This window comes from Oxyura jamaicensis, chromosome 23 (assembly GCF_011077185.1).
Source record: "Oxyura jamaicensis isolate SHBP4307 breed ruddy duck chromosome 23, BPBGC_Ojam_1.0, whole genome shotgun sequence".
Taxonomy (NCBI): domain Eukaryota; kingdom Metazoa; phylum Chordata; class Aves; order Anseriformes; family Anatidae; genus Oxyura; species Oxyura jamaicensis.
The window spans coordinates 1,467,498-1,491,241 of NC_048915.1; the positions used below are offsets into that span (position 1 = coordinate 1,467,498).

The following is a 23,744-nucleotide window of genomic DNA, read 5'->3' on the forward strand; positions in this document are numbered from 1 at the left end:
TGGCATCCAGTTTCCCACGTAATAAAAGGCTTTAGCCTGTGTGGAACTCCCAGATGATCACCTTACTTACATAAAATGTTATGTGCCTGGTCTTTGCCATGAGTTGTGTTGGATTTTATTAGGGTTCCTTGGGGAGTTCAAGGCTTTAAAAGAAATTTTTCAGTAGGAATCTGTGTGTGTAAGCAGTCCTTGCCAGTGCTGGTAACAGATTATGAAACGGGCTTTTTAATTGTTTCCTTGTAGCTTTTATTTTGCTTTTTCTTTAGAACTGGCTGGAAAACAAAAGTATTTGGTTTTGATGTTCTTAACGCTGCAGGGTTGGGCTTCATGCACCAAAGGACAATTCTGATTATTTCAAAACTTGTTTCTTGATTAGATATTACTCTGTGTGTGGCTGAATTGATTTGAATCTGTTTTTAGGAGAAAGGGTACTTTTTTTGATCTATGTAGCTCTAATAACACCAGCAGCAGTAATAACAACTTTGCATTGTTGTTGTTTGGTGTCTCTGTGCAGGACTTGTGGAGCATAGGTGTGAAGTACAGAGGTGTTTACAGAATTTTAATGTGAAAGAGAGATTTTCTTCCTGAGAGGGAAGAAAAAAATCTATGGGAAATAAAAGGATCCTGCTGAGGTTTAACTTCCAAAATGGATACAGAAAACATATTTTTCAAACTCTGCTTGCTGTTACTTTCTCTCCAGCAGTTGCAGCAGCTGCAGCTTCGGCCAATGGTGCAGCTGGTGGCCTGGCAGGAACAACAAACGGACCATTTCGCCCTCTGGGAACGCAGCAGCCTCAGCCCCAGCCTCAGCAGCAGCCTACCAACAACCTGGCCTCCAGCTCGTTTTATGGCAACAACTCTCTCAGCAGCAATTCCCAGAGCAGCTCCCTCTTCTCTCAGGGCTCTGCCCAGCCTGCCAACACCTCCCTGGGGTTTGGGAGCAGCAGCTCTCTCGGTGCCACGCTGGGGTCGGCGCTGGGAGGCTTTGGAACAGCAGGTAGGAGCTGCAGCTTCTTCACAGGGAACTGATTGGCTTTAGAAACGTGCAGTCCGGTCTGCTGAAACTTCTAGCAGCTAGTATGGTAGAGGTAACGTGGCAAGTTCGTTACTTTGCTGCATGTTTGGTGCATTACCAGACATCCCCTGTAGCTACAGATGAAGCTGTTAAACAGCTTTGGGTGGCCTTGCCTTTACTTGCATGCGCTCGGTGGAGGTACTGGACGGACAGGAACGGGCTCTGGAGGGGTAACCATCTGTGTGCTAGCTCTTACCTCAGAGTAATGGCTAAGTAACTTGCTTTTTGTAATTTAAAGAAGGTTTTTTATTTGAGGTGGTTTTTATGCTTTGTTCTGGTCATTATTTTTATCATACACCCCAAAACCAGTCACATTTTGTGGTTGCAAGAAATATTATACACATCATTTCTTTGTTCAGATTTGTTCTGATTTGTTTGTTAGCCAGCTGGAGACAAAGATTTTTCAGAATAAAACCAACCCAGAAAGATGTCTACGGGTTGGGGTTTTTTCCTTTTTTTTTTTTTTCTTCCTTTTAAGTAGAACAATTGTTTTAATTGCTGCTTAGTCTTAGAGGTAGTAATTATGTCCTGAACTTTCCTGCTTTCATCTGTCTGAAGGGCAAGTTAAAACATGTCTTCTGAACCTCGTCCATCAGAAAAATAAGAGACAGTGCCACTGCATCAAGTCACAATTTTAAATACATTTATTTTAAATATTTTTCTTAATCCCACGCTGAAAACGTGAACCATCTTGGATCAAGTAAATGCAGTATTCAGTTCTTCCATTCCAGCTTATTCAAATGATTGAATTCAGTGGTGATTTGCCCAAAGCCAAGATGCTCAAACTGGTTTTCCCTCAATCCATGAATAAAGCGTGAGGCTGTTGCTTCTAGAAATTATTTACAGTCATGAAAAAAATGATTAGTTCATTAAATTGTTATCAAGTCCAATATTTACTAAACCAGATTTTAATGCAAAAAATGACTTTTCCTCAAGTAGACAGTGCTCTTAAAGAGGCTTTTATTTGGCTAGCAGGTAAACTCTTCAAAAATGGTAGCTTCTGTGTTTAACCTGAATTCTGATTGCCATCTTAATAAAGCTTGATGCAAATGAGTAAAAAAGAAATGACTCTTCAGCTCTTTTTTAATACAGTGAAAGGTAAGAATAAGGATTCCGAGTAAACATACAAGAATCTGTACATGAATCTGTACATGATCTTAAATAGACAAAATCTCTTGTTGGATTTGTTTGAGCTCCAGTGGCCAAAGGCTAAGTATGAGGCCCTGCTTGTAGGGAGATGCGGTATCTTATGTTGTGCTAAGTGATATGTGTAGGGAAGAAGCCCTTCGAAGTACACAAACCTTCCTTTTTGAGGGTTCAGAAGCAAAATGCAAGTGGTTGTGCCCAAAGCCAAAATGCTCACTGTTGGTTCTCGTTCTGTTGCTTCCTTTAGGTAGGTTGTATCTTCTTCTTTTGGCTTTTAGGTTTTTGGGGCTGTTTTTCTGGAAGTGTTCTCTCTATAGAAACCTTTTAAAGTATTGCAGACAGGCAGGATTCAAGCTAATTATTTAAATTGAGGATTTCTGCTTGATCATTAGCAGCGTGACTTTAATAAATGCATTTCGTATGGGCACATCCACCACCCGTAGGAGAAAAACAGCCTGGTGCAGTGGCGTTGTTAATAGGTGCCGGTCTATTTTTGCCTGTTTTGCACGCCTCCCCAGCTCTCCTGTTGTCTCGGGCACCTTGTTGTCTTCACTCACTTCTGCTCTTGTCCTCCTTCCAGTTGCTAACTCCAACACTGGCAGCGGCTCCCGCCGAGACTCCCTCACAGGGAGCAGTGACCTGTACAAGAGGACATCCAGCAGTTTGACACCCATAGGACACAGTTTTTATAATGGCCTTGGGTTTTCCTCGTCTCCTGGACCCGTGGGTATGCCTCTGCCCAGCCAAGGACCTGGCCACTCTCAGACTCCACCACCTTCCTTATCCTCACATGGATCTTCTTCAAGCCTAAACCTGGGTAAGGGCCCCAGGGCCGCTGTCCCAGCACGGCACGTTGCTGCTGGTCTGCTCTCCTGTCGGGCAGAGACACACACACCCCCGCTGCCGGGTGGGTGAGATGCTTGCGGTCTGCTCGCTGCTCTTAGTCCTGCGAGAGGTTCCCTGCCCTTGCAGTAATAGGTGAAACGCTGTTAAGTGTCGGTGCCTCTGAGTAGCTGAGCTGTCAGACAGGAAGGTGCACGCATTGCCCGCTTGTTTCCTCATCTCTGAATTCAGGATAACATTTACAAGTGCTTTAAAAGCAGTTGTTTTTTCACAGATTTCAGTACCAGCACCAGTTGCTTGTTATCCTTGGGTTGAACAGATACGTAGGACTGATCCTTTAAATTGTCACGTTTAAATTATCCATTAAGCATTCAGTAATTAACGAGCTTAGGATACAGTTTCTTTTAACCAAAATAGGTAACGTTTTCAGGAGTGATATTCAACTTTTAGCGGAGGATTTTGTGAGTTTGCTTTTTAGAAATTCCCATCAGTATGCCCGTGTCAAAAGCAACTTAGTGCATGGCAGAGGCTTTCTTAATTTTGGTGAAGTACATTACATCATGCAAGTGACATCTTCCATCTGAAGTTTCAGTAGGTCCCGAACCTCCTATATACAATCAAGTAAGTCTTTCAGAATAAATAAAGGATATATTAAATAATAAAGCAGTGCTCATCTGAGCTTCCTGAAGTGTTCATTCCAGGGCCTCGTAAACAAAAAAGATGGGTTATTCTTTGCCTTTGCACCAAATAATTCAGCATTTGTTTAAAAAATGACTTCTTGTTTGTCAAGCATCAGTCTGGGTTTGGGCTATCAGAACGCTTCCTGGATGCATACACACGCTATTACTCACCAGATAGATTTGTTTACCACAAGCATATGTGTTCAGGGTTGATGCTGGCTAAAAGTTTGCATGAAATAGTAATAAATCTGATTTTTGAGATCAGTTTTAGATTTACCATCTCTTCTTGTTCAGAGCTTTAATAGAATTTGAAGGGCTTTTAGCTTTATTTATGCAGCTGTACAGTCCTTAAGCTGACAGTTAAATAGCTCCAATAAATTAATGCTGAAGACTAACCAGATTCAGATTGTGGCACTAGGAAAAGTCTGTTGCCCCTGCAGGCAAACAAAAGAATGAATCTGAAAAACTGGATCAGAGAAAGGTTAATCTGTTCCAAGAACAAACGCTGGGAAGAAAGAGTTCCCATTTACAGAAATGCTCTGTGCCCCAGAGCAGGGAGCGTGGGTCTTCCCAGTCTGACAAAATGCTCCTCTCCTTGGAGCCGCAGGTCCTCTCGGGCTGACTTCGTGCTTGGGACCTATTGCGAGAGAGATCTTGTAGCTCTGTGTGGTTTTTACCTGGAAATCTGTGAAAGGTCGCTTTATTAAGGTTATCTTCTACCCGTAGCATAAGTGCTGAATGTGATCGTCATTTCCTTTGGTTTTAAAGTAAGTGTTAATGCTACAAAAACAGCACTGACACCGCTTCTGCCTTGCCAGAAGCTTGAGGCAGGCTCCGCTTTTGTGATACCAAAAGTCGTTGGTGATGGAGGCTGAGGAGAGTTTCTAAACATCTAACAATGACAGGACAGATGGGAACACGCAGACGTGGTGTTTGCAGAAAGGGAAATCACGGCAGCCAGGCTTAGAACAGCCCTCTTGCTGTGTCGTGGGGGGAGACGACTTGGGGGAGTCATTTGGTTTCAGGGTTACACAGTAAGTTGGCGTTCAATCCCGCTCGCCATCAGCAGACGCACAATTAAATGCCATGTAAGCCGTGGATTTGACTTTGTCCTGTCTCATGGATGTGAAAGTCGATGGTTTGTTGGGCTTGTGTGCTGCGTGGAAGTAGTAACGATTCAGCTCCTGCTCCTCTGGCTTTCTGAAGGCTCATAGCTGGGAAAAACGGCGTGCCTTTGTCACGTTAGGTGTTTCCTGGGGTTGTAAAGTGACCTTGTGAAAGGTCTGGGCAATTGCAAGTACCTGAAATAACCGTGCAGCCAGTTCTGGTGAGAACTGCTGGAGGAGGAAGGCTGAGCTCAATACACGCTTTGAGCTCAAAGGTGTGCGCAACGCGTGCAGCTAAGATAAAACGGCTGCCGGTAAGTACGCGCCTTGGGGCTCTGGTGGCAGCAGGGCCCCTCTTCTTTCCTGGTACTGATCAAAATTCTGAAATACCACATACGTTATTTAAAAAAAAAAGAATTAAAACATTTATTTTTAGCCAGGTTACAGCTCCCATCACTTCATGCAGTCAGTCCCAGCAGCAGTTGTCACTGATGACCGGGGCAGTGGCTGGCACAGGCAGGGGACACCAGGGGTGCCCCGGGGGCTACTGGCTCCTGCGCTTCCCAGTGGGACCTGGGCAGCCCAGCCCTCTTTGCTGGCTGTCTTAGAGCAGTCTCTTCCTCTTCCTGTTTTCCACCACTGCCCCTGTGCACGCTGGCAACTCCCATGTTTCTGAGCAGTTTGAGGGCCCTGCAAAAGTCCCGTGGAAGCTTGCTTCGGAAGTGCTTTGTCTTTCCTAGGCTGCTTAGGAAGCAAAGCAGCTTCTGTGTTTCTTCCCTGAGTTGTTGTGTGTTGTTTTTTTTTTTTTTGACTCATCCTTTTGTTGTCATTTTTTCCCCCAGATCAGTAGTTCTTTTAATTTAACGTCTGTCTTAAGTGTCCCAGCAAGCATTGGGAAGATGGCTCAGTGTTGGAAAATAGGAAACAGTCGTTAGGGCCGCAGTGGGACTCTGAGCATCTCTGCATTGGAGTCCTGGGATGAAGTCCGTGCACGTTGCGCTCCCCAGATAAAGATTTCTCCGTATATATCCCAGACACTGCAAAGACAATCTGGTCTTCCTCTGTCAGTCTGTTCAGAGCCGACCGTGCCCCAGCTGTCACCGCACAGCTCCGTGTCCTGGCTTGCTGTCAGAGGGGCGGCGCGGTGCTCAGCATGGGCGGCCTGGCGTTAGCATGCCCGGGGGGCTGGCTGCAGGCAGCTTGCAGACCGGCTTTGGAGGCTTGCTGTGGCTGACACAAACTGTCAGTGCCAGCATCTCACAGGAGGCATCTCTGTTCTTTGGGATTTTGTCCCTCTGGTCTAGCTTAGTGACCCCACAAGCCTCAGCTGCTTCCAGCCTGTGCGTGCTGCTCTCGAACAGGAGCTGTTCCTCTGTAGCACTGGTAAAATCACACGAGCCTCCTTTGCCCATCTCCTTGTGCTCCCAGCCACGCGGTGCCATAGGAGCCCGAGCTTCCCCAGGGTTTCTGCCCTTGGCGGTGACAGAGGGGTTTCAGTAGCACTTGTTTTGTTAGGAAACCCATCCCCCCTAGTCCCTAATTCCCAGCATGGCACTGACCCTGGTGGAGAGACCTTCGGTTGGCATCTCCATCAGGAGACAGATCTGCAGTGCCTGAATTGGGATCTCCAAAATGACCAGAAGTCCTTACTTGGCAAACCTCCAACCACGAAGGTTTTGCCTGTGCCGGTGAGGCTTTCCATCTGAATTCAGACACGGCAAAGATGGGAGCAGGGTGCTGAACCCTCTCCTCGTACAGCCGTTTGCAGGAGCTGGTCAGGATGCCGCTTTTTGTTTTAGTGTCTCAGTGCCACGACTCTCACCTGCTCCAGGCTTCTGAAAAGCAAATGCTAACTCCGAGTGCTTTGGATGCAGTGCCGAATGCCAGCACCCCGGCTCGGCTTGTTGCCGATTCCGTGTTACCGCGGGGATCCCGGTCCTCCCGGCAGCGGGGAATTTGTGTCAGTTCAGAGCTCTGGCTCAAAGAGGGAGGCAGGTGGAGGAACCGATGGCCACGCCGTTGGCAAGGCAGCCCAAGGAGGAGGGGAAGAGGAAGTTTCTCCTTGAGAAAGCCGAAGTTTGGCACCAGCTTAGGAGACGTCAGAACATGCTTGCCCAGCTCAGAGTCAGGGAAACTTAATTAGCCCCTTATCAGGTACTTAATTCTCACCTAGCGCTTCCTGCGTGCGAGCTTCCTCGAGGCATTGTTGGCAGGACTGCAATTCACTCCTTTCTAAAAAAAATTTAATCCTTTTTTGCCCCTGCCAGTCACCTGGCTGCCAGGAGGAGGGCTGTTATGGGCAGACCCACAGCCCTCTGCCTTGCAGGGCTTCCTGTGCAAAGATTCCTTGCGGACTTCTCCAGGTGACTTGCCCGTGGTGCCTCTTGCTGGTCCGTCAGGTGGCAGGTCCCCAAGCCAGAAGAATATTTTTCTGGGGAGAACCCGGTTCCTCAGGAAAAACCCTGCTCGCCCAAGTAGCTTTCGGCCTTTGGCCAGCAGAGGGATCCCGAGCCCTGCGAGAAGGAAGAGTCCTGTGCCATGCTGCTGCTGCACGCGTAGAAATCACGGGCAGGTTAAGAAATCATGGCTAAGAAATCACGGCTGGCAAAGGTTTAGCTGGTTCCTATCAGCAGTCTGCTGACTGCGAATGTTCCCCATCCCTATTAGCGGGTAACAAAGTGCTCTCAGTATGGATGAAAATCTTTAGGACAATGTGAAAGCCCAGTTTTTTTCTGGCCTTTATTGCTTTTATGATTATTATTTTTTTACCTGTACTAAACAGTGATTTTTTAATCTCTAAAACTTGTGCTTGCTTCTTGCTGCCTTTTTGCTGTCTGATTTCATCTGAATTCTGTCCCCGCCACCGGTGGGCTTCTGTTCAGCTCAGTCCTTCGCACAGCAGCGGAGGGTGGGCTGTGAGAGTGAGGATGGGGGATAAAGCAATCAGAACCTTCAGGTTAGCAGCAAGATCCAGGCAGTGGGATTGATGCTTGCAGTTTTAGGCACTTTGAACACAGAGCGGGGAACAGCAATTGTTACAGCCTGTTCTGTGCTGAGATCTTCAGCTCAGCCCACCTCGGTGGAAGAGGAGTAATTGGAAGTAAAACGGCACGCGACGGCTGTGCGTGCTTTTTATCCACTACTCCCTTGGCCGCTTTATTTCATCCCTTGAACCCCCCTTGTGTTTATGACTTGCAGGAGGGCTCACAAACGGCAGTGGCCGCTACATCTCTGCTGCTCCTGGAGCTGAAGCCAAGTACCGCAGCGCGAGCAGTGCCTCCAGCCTGTTCAGCCCCAGCAGTACGCTGTTCCCGTCGTCTCGCTTGCGCTATGGGATGTCCGACGTGATGCCCTCAGGCCGAAGCAGGCTGCTCGAAGACTTCCGCAATAACCGGTACCCCAATTTACAGCTGAGGGAGATTGCCGGGCACATCATGGAGTTCTCCCAGGATCAGCATGGATCCAGGTGGGATTGAAAACATTGCGCTGCGGGGAGCTTTTGGGATGGCTGCTCTTTGATTTAGCACAGTTGGCAGTTTGTGTCACGTCCTGAAGCAAAGGAAAAGGCGGGGTAAAGAGGGAAAGGGGGGTGTGACGAGACAGCCAAGTAGCGTAACACTCAGACCTTCCTTTTTATAGGCTGGGGACAAGTCGTGGTAGCACGACTTCCCTCTCCAAAGATAGGCTGGCTTGCTTTGAAATTGGCCTGGGTGCAGGACCTTGCTGTATTAATTACCCTGTTATCATTTGCTTTGCTGAAGACTTTGGGATAGATGGCACGTAGACATAGGTCTCATGACTGCCACCACCCAAGGTTTCAGATCCCTGTGATTTAGGGCGCCTGTGACTTAAAGATCTCTGCTCTGTAAGAGCTCAGTGTGTGAGCCTTATGAATGGATTTGTGTTCACCAGTGCTTTGAGGGCCCACGTGCCAGTGGCATCATACCAACCTTATTTTTCAGATTTATTCAGCTGAAACTGGAGCGTGCTACCCCAGCAGAACGCCAGCTTGTGTTCAACGAGATCCTCCAGGCAGCTTACCAGTTGATGGTCGATGTATTTGGAAACTATGTGATCCAGAAGTTCTTTGAAGTAAGTCTTCGTTCCCTTCTTCACAACTCCCATTCTTCCTGCCGTCCTGAGGCATGGGATGAGCTCTTAGAAGCCTTGCCGTTTAGCTCAGAGGATGGATGTCTGCCATCACTGATGTCATCTCATCCCCACGTGCTCCTGCACCATTCCTGTTGGGGTGGCTGAAATGGGGGACTCAAAAATTCTTCTGAAGAGTAAATCCTTCCTTTGAGAGGTGCAAAAGGTATAGGAATAAGCAACAGGGTATCCAGGAGATGTAGGGCCAAGAAGACTTGGTTTTCCCGTTGCCAAGGATGCTGTGCTGAGCTGTCAGTGCTCATGTATTTAGAAACACAACAAACAGCATTCAGTGAACAAAAATGTGCGTTTCTGTACAGGGAAGGTGAGCAGACATCCATCTCTTTCTTGAAACTGGTCTGTTCCTTCTACACTAAGCCTTGGTTATTTATTTTGAATCCAATGACTTCAGAGCACCAGTCGCAAGGGTTGCCGCGTTAGCAGACCGGCATGTCAGCCTGGTTGTAGCACCTTTGACTCTGGAATTTGGTTCCCAAGTGTCAGGCGTGTCAGAGACAGAACAGACGTCTCACTTGTGCCTGGTGAGATGCACTGAGCAGCGGCTGGTGTTTTTTCAGTAGGTACAGTGTTTCTCGCTTAACCCTTTGGCATGACAGGAGGGGAGGGCTGCTGTGCTGCTTGGCCACGTGAGGGCTTTGTTCTGTAGTGACTGGGTTTAATCTTTCCAGTTCGGCAGCCTGGAGCAGAAGTTGGCCTTGGCGGAACGTATCCGTGGGCATGTTCTGTCCCTGGCTTTGCAGATGTACGGCTGTAGGGTGATCCAGAAGGCCCTTGAGTTCATTCCCCCAGACCAGCAGGTAATTGTAAGTTTCAATTTTAACTTTCTTCTTGATGTTTAACGTTCCTTGCTGTTTGGTGACCTGGACTGCAAACTTCTGTTCCTCTTGTTTTTGTTTGTGGTTGGTGTTCTTTTGGTTTGGTTTGTGGTATATTTGTTACGTTTCTTGTGGTTGGTAAGTGTGTGATACTGTTCTTGGGTCTCGTTGTCATCTCGTTGTCCCACTGAGCACTGAGTGGTGTTGGTTCTCTGTCACTTCCCTCCAGCCAGGTTATGGAGGCTGGCTGAGGGGGAAATTGTGAATAAGGAGATATTTAAAATCCCTTGAAGCAAGCAGTGCCACATTTCCACCTTTATTATTCACTGAGATGCTGCTGCTTTGATATTTGGGTCAATATTCTGCTTCCCCGCAGAGCGAGGAGAACGAGGAGCGCCTGGTTCCTGCTGAGCCAGGCCTGGCACTGGGAAAGGTGGAGAACAGCCTAAATGCTAGTGAAAGCTCATTAATAAAGCTGTTCCTCTAGGATTTTATTAGCAATGAATTAAGATGAAAAATATGCTACGCAGGCTGGCTCAAAGGCGTTAGGAATCACAACAGAAGAATCTTACTGTGGGTTATCAAGCTAAAAAGCTGAAACAGGATTTAGAAAAGCGTGTTGCCTGGTGTCAAGCCCGAGCTCACCCATTGCCTTAGCAATACGCGTGGCTTTGGGCAACAGCCAAAGTGTGGTGGCACAAACCGTGGCACTGCTGGTCCAAGGGTTTGCTAATGTCTTCTTCCAGCAGCGTGAGTGCTCTGTGTTGCTGAGATGCCCGTTCTTGTAGCAGTAGAAGTCAATTGTCCAGCTTCGTAGTGTGGCTAAATTACTGACGTGCCGTACACCCTCCTCCAGTTGTGAAGCTTTCCGTCTGTTTGTTATTTCAGTCGTATCTACAACAAAGCTGCTCCATCTCCTTAATTACCGTGTGATCTTAGCCCGCACATGTAAAATACCAGCAAGCTTTTAGCCCAGTGCTGACGCTGAGGGGTGTGAAGCTGCGATCTGGGAAGTTCGTGGAGTTTGGACATCTCAGATTTCTTTCTTTATGAGGGGAGCAGACGAGGCAGAGAGGGATATGAAAAACTATGTATTGAGGGAAATCTTAAATTCATTTGCACATGGATGTGCAATGAAATAAGTGTTTAATCTTGTAATAGCATTTTTCTAGATGGTTTCTGTAGCGCTGCAGGCTTCATCTCAGCTCTCAGCCACTGGAAAACTTCACTGAGATAACCCAAATACATCGGTGCATCCTTCGTGCCTTTCGTGTTCTTTCACCACGTGTAGCAGTGAAAGCTTTGCATCCATCAGCCGTGAGTCCTGGTGGTGCTTTCTGTTTGTCTTTCTCTCCTCCTAATAGAATGAGATGGTACGGGAGTTGGACGGCCACGTCCTCAAGTGTGTGAAAGACCAGAACGGCAACCACGTGGTGCAGAAGTGCATTGAGTGCGTGCAGCCTCAGTCCCTGCAGTTCATCATTGATGCATTTAAGGGGCAGGTAAGTTCTTAACCCAGATCTAAGTCTCATCCCTTTGGGTTCTTGTATGTTGCTTTGAATAGCACAGTACTGACAGTAACTCATTCAAATCTTCGGGAATTTAAATTTTAGCAAGCATTGGCCAAAAAGGTTATGCAGCAATGTGAGGGAGCCCAGGAACTCTTCGGTCACGTCTCTGTCATTTTCATGCAGGTGTATCACAGCAAAGCAGCCCTGCAAAAATCTGTTCTCCTGGAACGTCTAATAGTTTTGACTGATGGGGGGGAAAGCAAGTCTGTTATTAATCCACCTTCATAGTAGAGGTGGTGAGCAGAGTTTTCTGTGGTGGGTGTCGTAAATTTTCATTAAGATCCTCTCTGTGAGAGGGGATTATCAGGCTGCTGTTTCCCAAGGGTCCCAGACCAGGGGCAAAACAAGAGTTTCATCTAGCAAAGGGCAGTTACTTGTTTTATTCCTTTTTTTTTGTTTTGTTTTCCTTCTTGGTTTTCCCTTGAGAACTGATGTTCTGGGTATTAATGTGGCGCTGCCTTTATTCTGGTTGTAGTTGGCTTGCCTTCCATTACAGAAGCGCTGTTCTGGGTGTTTCCAGCTTCAGCTTAATTGGCTTTGGTGGGGGGCTTTGAAGTACCGAGGGTTTTGCCACAGGGATGTGAGGATAGCCCCGGGTCATTGTAGCAGGAACCAGGCTTTATTAGTTAGCTGCTCCTGGAACAGCTGTGGTAGCGTGGACTTGCTTGGCTGTGTCAAAACAGGCAGGGCTCTGGCTGGAAACTTGCTCAGCAAATCTGCTGGCTAACCTTTAGTTTTGGACCTTCGAGGAGGGAGTTAGGCAAGGCAGAAACACATCTGGGAACTTGGCTGAGGGCACGGCAATTTCTTTGACTGGCTGTCCCAGTTTCATCTGAACTTTCATGCGCAAGATTAAACTTATCACCTCGAGATTGTTTTTCGGTGGTTAATTACATTTAAAAGTCCTGTTTTCCTGCATGGTTTATTCAAAGTGGTTATTAAAAATTTGTAGACTGTCTCTTTGACTTCAGTGCTTGGATTTGCTACGTTTTTTTTAATTTATTTTAAGCAAGCAGATAGGACTTGGTGCTTTAGAAAGAAAATTGCACAGCAATAATAAAACGAATACGGTGTTCTTACCAACAGATTTGATAATCCTCTAGAAATGAGCAAGAAGATTCCTTGTTGTTGCTTCTGCTAAGCACGGTTAAGGCTTTTAAACAAATCTGGGTACTTGAGGAAAATCCTTGTCTGAGCATTTCTAACCTTTCCGCTTCGTACTGCGTTTTCATTACCTAGCTGTAATGAGGTAACTGGCAAACTGTGTGCTGGATTTATTCCTCTGAAGCTGTTCTAACACCGCTTCCAATAGCGCTTGGCTGTCCAAGTCTTCTTTATATTAATCAAGACACTTTACTGCTTGTGCTCCTGTTTCATGGTGGAGAAGCTGAGGCTCGGGGAGGGACGTGATGTGCCTGCGGTCACCCAGGCAGTCCTGGGGCAGCGAGAGGTTTCCAGCTTCAGTTTGTGATCTGGAGCTGGCGCTCCCTACCATGCCCAGGAACCACCACCGTGCGTTCATTTAATTCAGAAAGGCTTTCAGGACCCGCAAAGACTAACAGGTGTGTTGCTGCCTGTGCTTGCCTGTCTCTTTGAATGCAGGTTTTTGCGTTGTCTACACATCCGTACGGCTGTCGCGTGATTCAGAGGATCCTAGAGCACTGTCTTCCTGAGCAGACTCTTCCCATCTTGGAGGAACTCCACCAACACACCGAGCAGCTTGTGCAGGTCAGTCTGAGGGGCTGTGGGTGCTGTGAGATTTGCGGTTGCTGCTTTGTGTTAGGAGAGGTAACAGCACGTTTGGGACTGCAGCTGTGGTGCTGCTGGGGCTGTGAATTCTGTTCCTGAGGAGGGATGGAAGGGAACACGGCAGGCAAGAGATGCATCATCACAAATTGTTCTGGCTACGTGCAAATATCCAGAAGGTATCAAAGCTGGAGTTGGATCCTGTTCAGAAGGGGTTCTTAAAATGTGCTTTTATGCACATCCCTTCCTGCCTGCCTTTCCTCTTCTCTGCAGTCCTTCTGAGAACCTCCTTTTTTTTTTTTTCAGGGTTCATGCACTGGGGCATGGTGGATCTAACATCAAACAAACCCTGTCCTGTGTGCTCATACGTAGCATGTGGAAAGTGGGAGGAGGTTGGGCATGGAGGTGAGGCATCCAAGGCATGCCTCTGGTATTAGAGTGAAAAAATATGTATCTTGTGGTCTGAATACAGACATGTTTAGAATATGAACATAGATAAGAACAGTATCTGGTAGCTAGAACAAAGAAAAATGGAAATGAGCAGAGTTTTGGCATTTCATGTTAAAGGAAATTGTTTTGAGCTTTATAATCAGGACACAGACGTAGCATTTTACCTCCTGGTGAAAATCTAGGGTGCATGTTTCTGTAGAAGTAGAAAGTGTTTGTATGATTTAAACAGGAGATGTTTTAATTAGCATTTAGTCCAAGTTTGTAAGACTTAATTAACGCACGTTGGGAACTAGCTTGGTATTAATGGTTCCTGTCCAGATTTTGTCACACACTTCTGCTGTCTCTCAAACAGGATCAGTATGGGAACTATGTTATCCAGCATGTACTAGAACATGGTCGGCCTGAGGATAAGAGCAAGATTGTAGCAGAAATTAGAGGCAACGTGCTCGTGTTGAGTCAACATAAATTTGCTAGGTATGAATTTGTTTCTTAAAGTCTCCATGCCCCGTGGGAGTATGGACGTGTGCTGGAGTTGCAAAAGCTAGGGGTGGGGTGTAGGCAGGTGAAAGGAGCTGATAAATAACTTCTTGTTTAACAGCAGAATGCTATTTATAACCGCTTAAACACTGGGATGAGCGACCTGCCAGGTAAGGTTTACTTGTAACCAAGGAGGATGAAGAAGCGAAAGGGTAGTTCCAGTTCAGGCTCCTGAACGTGACCAACAGTTTGTTTTGTTTTTTTTTTTAAGTGGTCACTGTCCCTTGGATGGTAATGTTTTAAGAGCGTTTCAGTACCTCTGGGATGTTGTGTCAAGCCACAAGGGAGCTTAGGAAATCAATGTAGCAAGAGTTCTTTTTCGTCCTGCTTTTCCTACACAACGCCTTGTGCTCCTTTCTGGGATACATGCCTGCGGATATCCTCTGAGGGAAGCTGAAGCAGTCTGAGGTGGTTAGAGCAGGTCCTACAGAGCCAGTCTTGGGTAGAAGCAAAATTCAAGTACCTTAATGGATGTAAAAACTAAGTAACGCTTCCCACATTTGTGACTTCCTTCTGTGTGTGTTCCTAGCCATTTGGACACGAAGGCTGATGTCTTCAAAGCCGTAATACACCTCCCTCTTTGCGTTGGGTAACATAGTGCTTTAATACTTACAGACACAAGGGAAGTAGAACGTTAACAAGAATTAGAAGAGTGCGGTCTGAATGCTGTTATTTCAGCCTCTTTCTCCCTGACTTGCCTTGCTCTTTTTTCTAACCTTCTTTCCAGATGGAGTGTTAATTAGTGTATGATGTCCCCGAGCTGAGCGCTAGTTGCAGCAAATCACATGGTGATTTTATGATTCAGGGGGTGCAGCAGATAAGGCTAGCAAAACTCTTTTCTCTTTCATATATCCTATTTAACTGCTCTCCGGAGAGCAGAGACCAGTCATCTAATATATTCAGGAATTTGGGAAGTTCTTTGAGTTCTTTCACTCCTGAATCCTATTTCCCTGTTGTTATAACCTTGGACCTCTGTTCCCGCCGAGCTCCACTACTGAGAGAGCCAAACAAAGAGCAGCGCATCTGCTTCTCTAATGGGCGTGCTGTGAGAACAGACATTGATCTGCGCTACAGCGTCACTGCAGAGACAGACAAATTTGGGTGAAGTAAAACCCAAACTGGTCCTCTACCCAAATTCCCACTCAGATCCTGAGGTCCTCGGACCTGTTTGTTTCACGTTACTCAACTTCTGCACCAGCACGTCCGTCTTTCCCCCATGGTCTGCCCTCCTTAGAAGCTTGGGGAGATCTCCTTGGGGTGGAACGAAAAGCCCAGCGGGGATGTTGCGTGCTCACCGCTCGTCCTTTCATTGTTACAGCAACGTTGTGGAGAAATGCGTTACCCATGCCTCCCGCACGGAGCGGGCCATGCTGATCGATGAGGTGTGCACTATGAATGACGGCCCTCACAGTGCCTTATACACCATGATGAAGGATCAGTACGCCAACTACGTGGTACAGAAGATGATCGATGTGGCAGAGCCAGCTCAGCGCAAGATCGTCATGCACAAGGTAAGCAGCTGCCGTCGATTGGTAAGGGTACGGGGTGTGCTGTAAGAAGTGGCGCTGCCACACTGGTTGCATAGAGACACTCAGGCTGAGATGATTGTTCTTGCCTTTAGAGCTTCCTAACAACCCAGGTAATTCAAAGTTGCAGGAAAGCAGTAGTAGGAATATGTTCATATTACGTGAAATAATGAGATGCCGTTTGGACTTAACTAGCCGGTTGCTTCTCGCAATCTTCTCTGCCCTAGTAACCCAGTTCTGCACTCGTGGCATAGTGAGCCATGATAAAAAACGCTACGACGTTTCCTGTAGCAGTGCCACCAGTTTGGTGCCTGGCGAGGTGCCTCTTGAAAGTCTGGCGATGATGACACACTTGCCCTCTCTGAGAACAGCGTTTGCTAATGAGAGATGTGTTATGTACTCAGCAGAGCTGAGCCAGACCTCGGAGCACCTCAAGCACTAACACACCACTGCTGGTTGCCTTTCGAAGGGCTGCCAAGCTCTGCCCATCACTTCATGTCCCAGCTCTACGGCGCTGATCAGGGAAGGCACGTTAGCCATTCGTGTCGTGCTGATGGGCATGCCTGGTGCTCCTGTAGCCGCTGAGCCCGGAGTCATTCATCACATCCTGTGTTTCTCGGGTTTGGATATGTTTTTGATGAGAAACTTCCAGGGATTGGCATTATGCTGCAGTGTTTGTGTGTGGAACCATTTGAGGACTTCCTATTTGTCACAAATGAAGCCATTTGGGAATTCAGGGAGCGTTGCTGCCAGTCCTGCCTTCCAGGGCTTGTAGGGCTGCTCCCCAAGGGCCGGAGGCTCTAAACATCAGCTGATGTCTTCATTTTCCTGCTTTATAAACAACAAGCATGCAATTGAAATAATCTTTGAGTAGGCTCGTTCCTGGGTTTAGGAGTCATCCAGAGTAGTTGTTTGAAACCAAAGCCTGTATTAGTCCAGAAGAAAAATTAAGTATAAGGTCTCACTGGAGCAAGATGACCTGTAGCTCTGCTGATCTGTGAGATGTGTGTATACACATTTAAAATCTGTACCGACACGTTCCTTTTCTTGCCAAGCGAAGTCTTTTGAATAATATGCTAATCAGGTTATCAGCGTGGCTGTCAAAAATAGAAGTAGGATGACAGCTAAATAAGACGGGCTGAATGTGAAGATGTTAGCTACGTTACCGAGCTGAATGAAAGCCTGGAAAGCTGAGCGCGTTGCCTGGTGGTTTGGGATTGTAAAAATTGCTCTTAGTGCAAACAAGCAGTCTGCAGCGTGTTTTTAACAGCACGTTTTTCTAAATGAAAATAATCTTAACAATCGGTTCTGTCATCTTAAAAAAAAGAGGCTTAGAAATGAAGATGAACAAAGAGAGTACTGTGGGACTTGGGACGTTCTCTGTTCCGTAACCTCAGCGGAGCAGCCTGACCTTCTGGGGAATGCGACGTGGGGACGGCCGAGACAGAACTTTGATTTGTACAAAACTGGTTCTTGAAGTCGAGTAAGAATTTAAGCAGCCAGTGACTGAGCTGCTGGAATAGGAGGAGTGCGGGGTGGACTTCCCATGGGAGTTCAGTCAGCTCTGGCTAGGGCAAGCAGTGGTGATGCATCCACCCCGGGAGTAGGGGAGGAATGGGCAGGGCTGGACGTCGTCTTCTGGCTGTTCCTCAGCCTGTCTGCAGTTTCCACTGTGGAGTAAAAAGTCTGTTGTAGTTGTCGTACTGGAGGAACTTGCTGGTGGTGTGGGGTGGTAACAGTACTGAAAATAAATGGCTCTTACATGTCACTGCTCCGAAGCTGTCCAGGAGAACTTCAGCAGTGCAAGGATGCGAGTGCAGCTGCTGCGGGCATGTTCCTTGTCCGGCTCTTCCAGTACCGGTGGCTTTACTCCAGTTACAGGAGTTCTGGTGGAGCTGCAGATGACTTTTACTCTGAAATAGTATGACTGTGTGCAGTCTGCTTCCACCGATCTCTGCTTAAAAATACGGGGGGGGAAAGTGTATTTTAATTGTTAGGTTCAGAAATTAAACAGCTGTTCAGCCCAGGCTGCTTGCCTGTCCCGGTATCTCTCCAAATACACTGCTGGAATTCATCCTGGGAACTCTTCTGGGCTTTGAGCTCTTCAGAAGCTGAGCCTGGAAGGAGGAAGAAGGCCCTGCCGAGCTCGCAGGCTGGCTGGCGCACTCCTGGGGGCTGCTGAGGTGCAGTAGAAGCTGCTCAGCCGCACCACCCCTTGCAACGCATTTTCTGTGTGAGCAGTCAGTCTGCTTGTCCCCAGGCCAGAGAGGTGGGGATGGGCAGGGAGTCAGAGCACCCCTGGGAAGCTCCAGCACCCACGGGTCCTGTCTTGCTGGGTCCTGTCTTGCCAGCCTCCTCGCCTTGCACAAAGCCTTACCCTCATCCATGGGACAGATTGTTTGATCCCGTACTAGGGCTCAAGATCCCTCCTGCTTGACCAGGAGTTCCTTCTGGCATTAACCTATAAAATAACATCAGTGACTTGGGAAACATCGGTTTGGCTCAGAGACTGAGGTGGTCACAGCAGAAGGCACCCTGCCGCTGAGAGTTTTCAGAGAGTTTTCAGGTCACCTGTGAGTGGTGCTCAGTGCCTGGGGCTGCGGACGGGGTCGCTGCGGCTGCGGTTCAGGTTTACCAACCCCAACCCCTCTCCTTTCCCTCCTAGATCCGGCCTCACATCGCCACCCTGCGCAAGTACACCTACGGCAAGCACATTCTGGCCAAGCTGGAGAAGTACTACATGAAGAACGGGGTTGACCTCGGGCCCATCTGCGGACCCCCCAACGGCATCATCTGAGGCGGCGCCGCGGGGCTGGCTGCAGCAGGCGCTTGGTCACAACCAGCAACCCACCTTGTTCCAGCGCAGTCAGAAAACGTTCTGCGGTTGCTCAACTACTAAAAAAAAAAAAAAAAAAGAAAAGAAAAAAGAAAAGCCTTTGTAAATTTCTTTAATTTTATTATGCATAACATGTACTAATTATTTTTTTTAATTAACTAATTGCCCTGCTGTTTTACTGGTGTATAGAATACTTGTACATAGGTATCAAATGTACATGGAAGGCCACATTTTTGTTCTCTGTTGTATCTATATTCCAAATGTGGAAACTTTCAGGGTGGTTGGTTTGAAGAAAAAAAATGTTTTTAATTCATCTGCCTTGCAGGCGACTTTTTTGCAAATACCTGTTTTTTCTCCTTTTAGTCAAAAGTCAGCAAGAATTTTGAATTTTAGTTAAATGGCACGAAGGGCGCCTTTAACGCTGTTTATACATATTAAAAAATCAACTTGCTAAAGCTTCAGTTTAAAAAGAATTAAGTTTTTGAAACTTTTTAATTGCTTTTTTTTTTGTTTTGTTTTTGAGTATAACATGCTAAAGGAGGTAGCTTAGTGGTCGTTTTTGGAAGAAAACGTACACACCCAGAAAGTTTTTAAAGCAAGGGGGCGGGGGGCGGGTGTACTTGTTTACTGCCTACTCAGTTTGTTCTGTTACCATTGAGAGACACAATTTGATTATTTAGCATGAGGAAACAAAAATCCAACTCGGCTTTGGTCTTGCTTCTATAAATATATAGTGTATACTTGGTGTAGACTTTACATATATAAAAATTTGTAGTATTTTCTTGTTTTGATGTCTGATCTGTATCTATAATGTACCCTAGTAGTGGAACATACTTCTGACTGTACAATTGTACATTTGTAAACCTCTGTAATGTAAATGTGGAGAAGTTTGAATCGACATAAACCCGTTTTTTGGTAAGAAAAAAGAATTAGCAAAACCTGTGCATTTCAGTGTATATTCACACCTTTTATGGTCGTAGCATATAGTGTTGTATATTGTAAATTGTAATTTCAACCAGAAGTAAATTTTTTCTTTTGAAGGAAATGTTCTCTTTATACAGCCTAGTTAATGTTTAAAAAAAAATGCTTGGTTTTATTTGTCACCTAGTTGAACAGTAGCGATCCTTTCTAAATGTTATACAAAATGATTCAGTTCAAAATAGTGTTTTTTTGAATCTTAAAAAGTAATGTTTTGCTTATTTTGTGACAGTAAGAAACAAAAAGTGCAAAAGTACAGAATCCCCTAGTTTTCCTTACAATCAGAGTCCCTTTTCACCTTGTAAAGTGTGAATCACCTTCCCTTTTTGTACAGAAGATGAACTGTATTTTGCATTTTGTCTACTTGTAAGTGAATGTAACATACTGTCAATTTTCCTTGTTTGAATATAGAATTGTAACACTACACGGTGTACATTTACAGAGCCTTGTGTATATTTCCAATGAACTTTTTTGCAAGCACACTTGTAACCATATGTGTATAATTAACAAACCTGTGTATGCTTATGCCTGGGCGACTATTTTTTGTAACTCTTGTGTAGATTGTCTCTAAACAACGTGTGATCTTTATTTTGAAAAATACAGAACTTTGGAATCTGGCTTTGTGCTTTATTCGGACGCTTTGGGTAGGGTGCCACCGCCACACCTCCCCCTCTGCCTTCGCCTTCCTTCGCAAGCCTCCGACCGCTGTGAGCGGCGCTGTGCAGAGAGGAGGGAGCGGAGTGAGGGCTTGGTGCCGGCTTGGTGCTGCTTCCCCGTTCTGGCACCGTCCTGCTGCTGCCTGGGCCTTGCTGGCCTGCGCCTGCCCTGTGCTCTTGGGATTTCTAAACCTCTTCGGAGCCTCTTCAAGTACCAACTTGAAGCAACCACAACGTCCCTCCTCTGGTGGTAAGTTCCAGCTGAACAACCACCTTTCTGTATGTAAACTGCCTCTTGGTTGCTTTTTAAGCACTGTAGCTCTTGCTGAGAGGGACAGGAAATAACTTTCCCCACTACCTCTCGTACTCTGCTCACGCTTCCCTCAGCTTCTGTCATCCTCCCCTGCACCCTGCCCTCTTTGCAGTCCAGGACTGTCAGCCCATGGAGCTGCTAGTTGTGCAGAAGCTTTCCCATACTTAATTCATATCCTTCTCTGGTTTGGGTGTGCAGGAGGAGGGGTCAGGGGAGCAGCACCGTGAGCAGCAGGGGCAGGGAGTGGTGTGAGGAGCTACTGGGGGCTGCTGAGCACTGCCACAAACGCACCAGCCCGCGGTTGCTGTTCTGGCTGCAGCTGAGCACAAGCTCGAGTTTCCATGGAAACTTCCCTGACTGAGGATCTCATTCCCCAGGGGCCGCGTTCAGCTCCCTGCCTGTTGCTGGGTGAGCGATGCTGGGGTTGCTGGGGTTGTTCTTCCTCTGGCACCGCTCCTCACCCCGACCCTGAGGTCAGCAGCAGCTGCTCGGTCCCGGAGCTCTACGAGGTTCTTGTGCAGCTCCTCGGGCTCCTTTATTACCCTAATTAAGTGCTACAAGGCAGCCCTGTGTCTGTTTCCCATCCCCTTTGCCAGATCGCTTCTGGATGCGTTGAGCAGCCCGCCCCGAACGCGGATCCCCGCAGGACTCCGACCGCGACCTCTGCTCAGAGAGAAAATTGGCCTCTGCTTACCACCAATTTTTCTTCATTTACAAGCATAAAGGATCCTCCCTGCCACTGCTGCGCTTCAGGGGCTGCTGGGTTTTGACCCTTTTCTGAAGGTTACCATCAGCATCGCTGGAAATTAGGTTCAAAGCACTTGTGCAAAGCCCCTGGTGGAGGGGAAGGAACGTCACATCTTGCAGGATTTTTATTATTATTATTATTTTCGATTTAGCGTGTTAAAACATTTACAACTTTGTAGTAGAACGTGATGCTTGTTGTTTCCATCCGAAATTAGCATCTTTAAAGAACCGATGCCCAGCACAGACTTTGAGAGCCTTTCACCTTGAGAACCGGCTGGATCGAACTGGACTCGAAAGCGCTCCGGGAGCACGGATGCTGCCCGAAGGGGCGCGCAGGCTCCAGGAACACCCGTGTGTTTCGAGGGCCTTTGCTTTTTTTCTGTGTCAGATGCCTGCAGCTTCCCACGCTGCCGCTTTCCCGTCACCCGAAGGTGGTGCCCGTGTGGCCCAGCAGTGGCTTTCATCGCTTCTCACACCCGTTGTTAAACTTAGCCCAGCGCTGCTTTGGCTTTCGGACACCTTTTTTTTGGCCGGGTTTGGGGCCCTGCAGCAGCAGCAGCGACCGCACGGAGCCGCGAGGTTTTGGTGGTGTTGGGCACCGCGTCCCTGCGCTTTGGGAGCTGCTGGAGCAGCACCTCGAAAATGGGGGGGGGGGGGCCTTGGTGCTGGCCCTGACCCCGCTCCCCACCACGGCACTGCGGGACTTCGGGAACCGATCCTGGAGGTTTTGGTCTTGCCCAAATCTGTGGGCTTCTGCTCCACGCCCGGCCATGGAGGAAGGATGCGGCCACCAGAGCTGGCACGGCGTGGGCTGGGCTGGCACAGGGCCCGTGGGTGCTGGTGGTGCTGGGGGTCCTGCTGGGGACAGGAGAGGGACCCTGTGGGGGGTGGACCTGGCCCTGCTGCCGTCACCGGAGAAGGGACGTGGGGCTGGGGGGGGGGCAGGAACCCCGACCAGCCACTGGGTCGCCACATCCCACCACATCCACCCCACCCCATGGGACCGGCGACATCCCCATGGGGCCAGCAGGAAAGGCCGAGAATCGGGGCCAGTGGCAGCGGCTGCCCCCAGGCCCCTCCAGGGACTCCGCTGAGGTGCAGACCCCCCCTGAATCCCAGCCAAACCACGGGGCTGACACTGGGTGCCCGGTGCTGGGTGCCCACCCATGGGTGCCCGTCTCTGGGTGCCCACCCATGGGTGCCCGGAGCTGGGTGCCCACCCATGGGTGCCCGTCTCTGGGTGCCCACCCATGGGTGCCCGGAGCTGGGTTTGGGGACACGCGGTGGGGCCGGGGGCAGCTGCAGGGACGGCGGCAGCCACTGCGGGGCGGTGCAGCCTCAGCAACCAGCTCCCGGCCCCAGCTCTGCTGGCACTGATGCTTGTTGTTATTATTATTATTATTATTATTATTATTATTATTATTATTATTATTACTACTATCATCATCATCATCCCGTTAATTACCGCACAATTCGGAGGGGCAGAAGGGGCAGCGATGCCCCAGAGCTCAGGCTTGGGGCTCTGCCTCCCCCCCCACGCCTCTTGGTGCAGGAGTGACCCCAGCCAGGGACGTGTCTTGTTTTTTAGCTGATTTTGCCTCATTTCCCCTCTAAACCCAGGTAAGGCCGCTGCTCCCGACGTGCATTTATTTGCCCCAGTGCTTTGAGTTCAGACGAGGGTTTTGTGATTTTATTTTTATTTTTTCAGATTTGCACAGAAAAGGTGCAAAACCCGTTAGGGCTGCCCTATAAGAGAAACTCCTTCGTGTCCTTCCCCTCTGCTCCCACCTTTCCCAGAGCTGCCACCTCCCCTGCCCGTCGGGGTGACCCCGTGTCCCCATTTGTCTCAGGATTCCCCCCTCCACCCCCGCCCCCCCCCCACTTTGCCCCATGCCCCCTATCTGCCCCTGCATCCCCCCCTCTGCCCCTGGGTCCCCCCACTCTGCTCCAGTTTTCCCTACCAACCCGTGTCCCCCCAGATGCCCCCATAAGCTCCCTATATACTCCCTGGGTGCCCCCATCTTCCACATCCCCCCTACCCACCCCTTCTTCCCCCCGTCTACTCCCTCCTCACCCTATATACCCCTGCTCCCCCCATCTTCCCCCATACCCCCCTATATGCTCCCTGGGTCCCCCCCCATATACCCCTGCATACCCCATCTGTCCCCATAGCCCCCACACCCCCCATACACCCCAGGCTCCCCCCACCTTCCCCAACACCCCCCATATACTCCCCGCGCCCCCTCCCCCTCTGTCCCTGCATCCCCCTATTTACCCCATAACCCCCCCATCTACTCCCCAGCTCCCCCATGTCCCCAGCCCCATCTCCCCTGCACCCCCCTATTTACCCCCCACCCCATATCCCCCCGACCCCCCCCACCCCCAACCCCCCAATTTTCCCCCCTACCCTCCCATTTCCTCCCAAACCCCCCATTCCCCCCAGCCCCCCATTCCCCCAACCCCCCTCATACCCCTCCCACCCCCCATACCCTCCCCACCCCCTATTTCCCCCCACCCCCCCTATTCCCCCCAACCCCCATACCCCCCCC

The 23,744-nt window shown here is 48.5% G+C and overlaps 1 protein-coding gene and 1 non-coding gene across 11 annotated transcripts in view; both read left to right on the forward strand.

Annotated features, from left to right (window-relative positions):
• Window positions 1-20,096, forward strand: part of PUM1 (pumilio RNA binding family member 1) — a 70,218-nt gene extending 50,122 nt beyond the window's left edge. For 6 of the 10 annotated variants that reach the window (XM_035345503.1, XM_035345504.1, XM_035345501.1 and 3 more), the window contains 10 exons: window positions 701-997; window positions 2,802-3,038; window positions 8,049-8,316; window positions 8,813-8,942; window positions 9,689-9,823; window positions 11,200-11,337; window positions 13,009-13,134; window positions 13,955-14,076; window positions 15,458-15,650; window positions 18,331-18,462. In XM_035345503.1, coding sequence (XP_035201394.1) covers window positions 701-997; window positions 2,802-3,038; window positions 8,049-8,316; window positions 8,813-8,942; window positions 9,689-9,823; window positions 11,200-11,337; window positions 13,009-13,134; window positions 13,955-14,076; window positions 15,458-15,650; window positions 18,331-18,462 — 1,778 coding nt within the window. Of the gene's footprint in view, window positions 1-700; window positions 998-2,801; window positions 3,039-8,048; window positions 8,317-8,812; window positions 8,943-9,688; window positions 9,824-11,199; window positions 11,338-13,008; window positions 13,135-13,954; window positions 14,077-15,457; window positions 15,651-18,330 lie in introns of all 10 variants that reach the window. The other 4 variants (XM_035345502.1, XM_035345510.1, XM_035345500.1 and 1 more) reach the window with 3 other exon arrangements.
• Window positions 15,999-16,084, forward strand: LOC118177848. The gene has a single exon (XR_004755940.1). It is a non-coding gene; the product is annotated as a small nucleolar RNA SNORD103/SNORD85 (small nucleolar RNA).
• Window positions 20,097-23,744: the final 3,648 nt, after the last annotated feature.